The 1,594-nt window shown below is 52.3% G+C and overlaps 1 protein-coding gene across 1 annotated transcript in view; it reads left to right on the top strand.

Annotated features, from left to right (window-relative positions):
- Window positions 1-1,195, top strand: part of FOS (Fos proto-oncogene, AP-1 transcription factor subunit) — a 2,860-nt gene extending 1,665 nt beyond the window's left edge. Inside the window, exon 3 of the mRNA XM_019519914.1 lies at window positions 10-1,195. Coding sequence (XP_019375459.1) covers window positions 10-390 — 381 coding nt within the window. The 3' untranslated portion in view covers window positions 391-1,195. The remainder of the gene's footprint in view (window positions 1-9) is intronic.
- Window positions 1,196-1,594: the final 399 nt, after the last annotated feature.

Below are 1,594 nucleotides of genomic sequence, written 5' to 3'. Positions count from 1 at the left end.
GCCCCGGCCCCGGCCCCGGCCCCGATCCCGGCCGAGCCGCCCAAGGCCAGCGGGCTGGAGCTGAAGGCCGAGCCCTTCGACGAATTCCTCTTCCCGCACTCGTCCCGCGAGACCGCCCGCTCCGTGCCCGACATGGACCTGGCCGGCTCCTCGGCCTTCTACGCGGCGGACTGGGAGGCGCTGGGCGCCGGCGCCGGCGGGGAGCTGGAGCCGCTCTGCACGCCCGTGGTGACCTGCACGCCCTGCCCCAGCGCCTACACCTCCACCTTCGTATTTACCTACCCCGAGGCCGACGCCTTCCCCAGCTGTGCGGCCGCGCACCGGAAGGGCAGCAGCAGCAACGAGCCCTCCTCCGACTCGCTCAGCTCCCCCACGCTGCTGGCCTTGTGAGGGCCGGGCCCAGGGCACGGACTCCGCGGATCCCAGCCCCCTGCTGTTGCTGCTCGAGGGGGGCCTCTGCCCGCTGAAGGAGCCTCCCTCCCGACCCCGAGCTGGGCAGGGGCAGCCCGGACCTGCGCTCAAGGACTTTGCGGGGTGCTGCCCGGGGAGGCCTCGCACCTCTTCCAGAGATGTAGCAAATCAATCGCATGGAGTTCGTCTTGTCCCCAGTGCCCCATCCATGAGAGCTGGTAGTCTGTAGCATGTCCAACATGGCTGGGTTGGTGACTTTTTTCCCCCTTCCCTCCTTAGTATCACTAGCATTAATTAATGAATAGCTCTTTGGTTTCATGACTTGGAATTTAACCTGGTGCTGGGTATCTCCAACTCGTTATCTAGTGCAGCTGATCTAACTAACTACTGTGTTCCTGGCAATATCGTGTTCTGATGACTTAGCAATGACCCATCTTAACTTGGGGGGGGGGGCAAAAGAGACTCTCCTTTATTTTCTAGTAGGTAGATAGATGGCTATGTCCATGTACTGTAGTTCAACATCAGTGTTCATCGTTCTCTTACTGATCATGCATTGTCCAGGTGGTCTGAATGTTCTGACATAAGTTTTCCATGAAAACGTTTTTATTGTGCATTTAATTTATTTATGAAGATGGATTCTCAGATATTTATATTTTTATTTTATTTTTTTCTACCTTGAGGTCTTTTTTGGACGTGTGGAAAGTGAACTTGGATGAAACTCTTAAGCATTGTTTGCTTATTATTGTTCGGAGACATTGTCAATAAAAAGCATTTAAGTCAAATGCAAGAGCTGCTCTAGAGTCTTTACTGGTCCTTCTTTCACCATCATGTGGTAAAACTGGTGCCCCTGGAGTCCAGTGCTCAGTAATGAGGACAGGACTTTGTCAAAGGCATCTAATCCTCCTTTTTGTTTTTTTTTTGGGGGGGGGGAGAAACAAACAAAAAAAACAAACTGTCCTTTCTTACCAACCATGGTGCTCTCAATAGACACACACAACCTTATGATAGAGGTTAAAAGGTGATGACCCTCTGTGCTTTTATAATGTAGGAATTCTATATTCAGAACAATATGAGGGCTACATCTGTCAGTGGGAAATAGCCTTACGTGTAGAGTAATCTCCTTCACAGATAGTAACCTGGCCACCTAAATAATATTAGATGCAGCATGGAGGGGGTTGGGGCA

Source organism: Gavialis gangeticus, unplaced genomic scaffold (assembly GCF_001723915.1).
Source record: "Gavialis gangeticus isolate Ggan-Ray unplaced genomic scaffold, GavGan_comp1, whole genome shotgun sequence".
NCBI classification, from domain to species: domain Eukaryota; kingdom Metazoa; phylum Chordata; order Crocodylia; family Gavialidae; genus Gavialis; species Gavialis gangeticus.
This window is presented reverse-complemented; position numbering and strand designations above follow the sequence as displayed.